Here is a 2,082-nt window from a genome sequence, read left to right as displayed (position 1 = left end):
ATTAACACTGCTGTCTTAATTACCCAGTTGCATGAGTTAACAGGTTGATGGAGAGAGTTTGTTCTAATCAAGCACCCATTCTTTGAGCCCTGTCTGTTTTCCCTACCACCCACACCTGCACACCGCACTTGTGAATAAGACTGTGATGTTCTTATTAGAGCTACAAAGGTGGATCCGCTTTAATTAATCAATAATGATGCTCCTGAGAACCCCTTGTAAATCAAACGTTGGCAAATTGGAGCTCATTTTTAATGTTGAAAAAGAGCTTGCTCGTTTACATTTTACTTTGATGTGGCACAGAATTGGTTGTTCTTGTAATAATGGTGACTGGTGTGCCTGCCGTGTCCTGAACTGCAGTGTAGCTGGTTGGGTGGGGATGAGGAAGGATGCCTGTGCAGACAGAGCTTCTGCTTTCAAGGTGGTGAGTATTAAAGGGGCAGAAACTAGATGCCTCTGACCAGGATGGTGTGAAAAGCTCCTTGTGGGGGGAGTGATTTCCTGGGGCCTTAAAGCATGTGTAAGACTCAGGCAGGAAGTGGGGAGGCCATTTCAGGTGGGTGGTGGTGGTGATGGTGGTGTGTGTGTGTGTATGTGTGTTGGGGATAAGGCGAGGGATATAAATAAAGATAGAATGTTAGAAATCCTTTGTCACATTCAGTAGAAATAAGAAAACTGGCTTAGCTAGAGGTAAAGCCTGATGCTTGTGAGAGATGACCTTGGAGGCTTGAAATGCTCAGATAAGGTCACTGGGTTTTACTCAGTAGTGGGGAGAAGGTCTTAAGGCTCCTGGAAGAATAGCTTGGTGACCTGTTTGTCTGAGGAAGGAGAGCGAAGGGGAGCAGCTGGCTGTTGAGAGACTGCTGTGCATGTCCCCTGCTGGGCACTGAGGACTAAGGACAATAGAGCAGCAGAGAGGCCCTTGGCAATGTGGGGAGAGAGAACCCAGGACTGTTTAGGGAGGCCACAGCGAGACAAAAATGGAAGCAACGTCACAGGGAGCTAAGCCCGGGATCAGATCTGAGGACGCAGAATATCCGCTGAGCCTGGGCCATGGGCAGGTCAAGCCCTCGATGACCGAGTGCGGTGGGAAGTGTGTGTGCTTTGGCGAGAGAGCAGAAGCGAGCTGGGACGCCGGCTCCTCCAGCTGCAGGACCAACGCATCATTTATGGTCTCTGAGCTTTGACCTGCTCATCTACACGATGAGGGCTGTTGTGACGGGGTGGCAACGTTGGGGCTAAGGTCGAACTAGACCAAGTGAAGGTCAGACTAGATGAAGTGGGCAAAACATTTAGCAACGTGCCTGGCTCATGTCACTTGCTCAGCAGACATCAGCTTTGATTCCCTAGTGGTGACTGTCAGGTCCCTGTGGTCTAGGTCGCTAAGCTTGAAGCTTTCGCCTGCTATCAGTTCCCTCTCAGGCGTAGCGTCTTGTGTGTCCACCGTAGAGAACAGTCTTGGTTATGTAAGTGAGGGAATGCGGTGCACGTTTGGAGTAGTGCAGCCATCAGGCTGACACTACAGTGAGAGATAAGTCACCAGATCTACACCGGAAAGAATCCCTGGCCACTTGCGATTGGTCAGCCACCTGCCTCTCCAGTCTCACCACGCCCCCATGCTCCCTGTCTAGGCTTCACCAACGTCCTCAAAATCCTGACCAAGGAGAGCAGTCGGGAGGAGCTGCTGACCTTCGTCCAGCACTATGGCTCCCACTACATCGCCGAGGCCCTCTATGGCTCTGAGCTCACCTGCATCATCCACTTCCCCAGCAAGAAGGTTCAGCAGCAGTTGTGGCTCCAGTACCAGAAAGGTAAGCAGAGAGCACTTGTTGGAGCCAGTGGCCAGGTGGGGTGTTGGGGTATGGCTGCCTGCTGGGCAGATAACTGAGCTCCCTCAGAGATAAATCCTGGCTCTGTCACCTATATACTATGTGGCCTTAGGCAAGTCCCTGCTCCTCCCTGGGCTTCAGTTTAGCCGAGGACAGAATGAGGGGCTGTATGATGATTTCTTGGATTCTTTCAGTCAGGCATTTTCCGAGGCCCCAAGGTGGTGTTCCAGACTCCATAACTCTGGCCTTCTACTTC

General features: G+C 51.2%; 1 protein-coding gene across 1 annotated transcript in view; it reads left to right on the top strand.

Moving 5' to 3' along the window:
* The window catches only part of ASTN2 (astrotactin 2), an 843,256-nt gene that overhangs the window by 602,097 nt on the left and 239,077 nt on the right, over positions 1-2,082 (top strand). The window contains exon 16 of the mRNA XM_023531046.1: positions 1,629-1,808. Within this exon, the coding sequence (XP_023386814.1) occupies positions 1,629-1,808 (180 nt within the window). The remainder of the gene's footprint in view (positions 1-1,628; positions 1,809-2,082) is intronic.

The sequence above is a fragment of the Pteropus vampyrus genome, unplaced genomic scaffold, assembly GCF_000151845.1.
Source record: "Pteropus vampyrus isolate Shadow unplaced genomic scaffold, Pvam_2.0 Scaffold61, whole genome shotgun sequence".
In the NCBI taxonomy this organism is placed as follows: Eukaryota; Metazoa; Chordata; class Mammalia; order Chiroptera; family Pteropodidae; genus Pteropus; species Pteropus vampyrus.
This window is presented reverse-complemented; position numbering and strand designations above follow the sequence as displayed.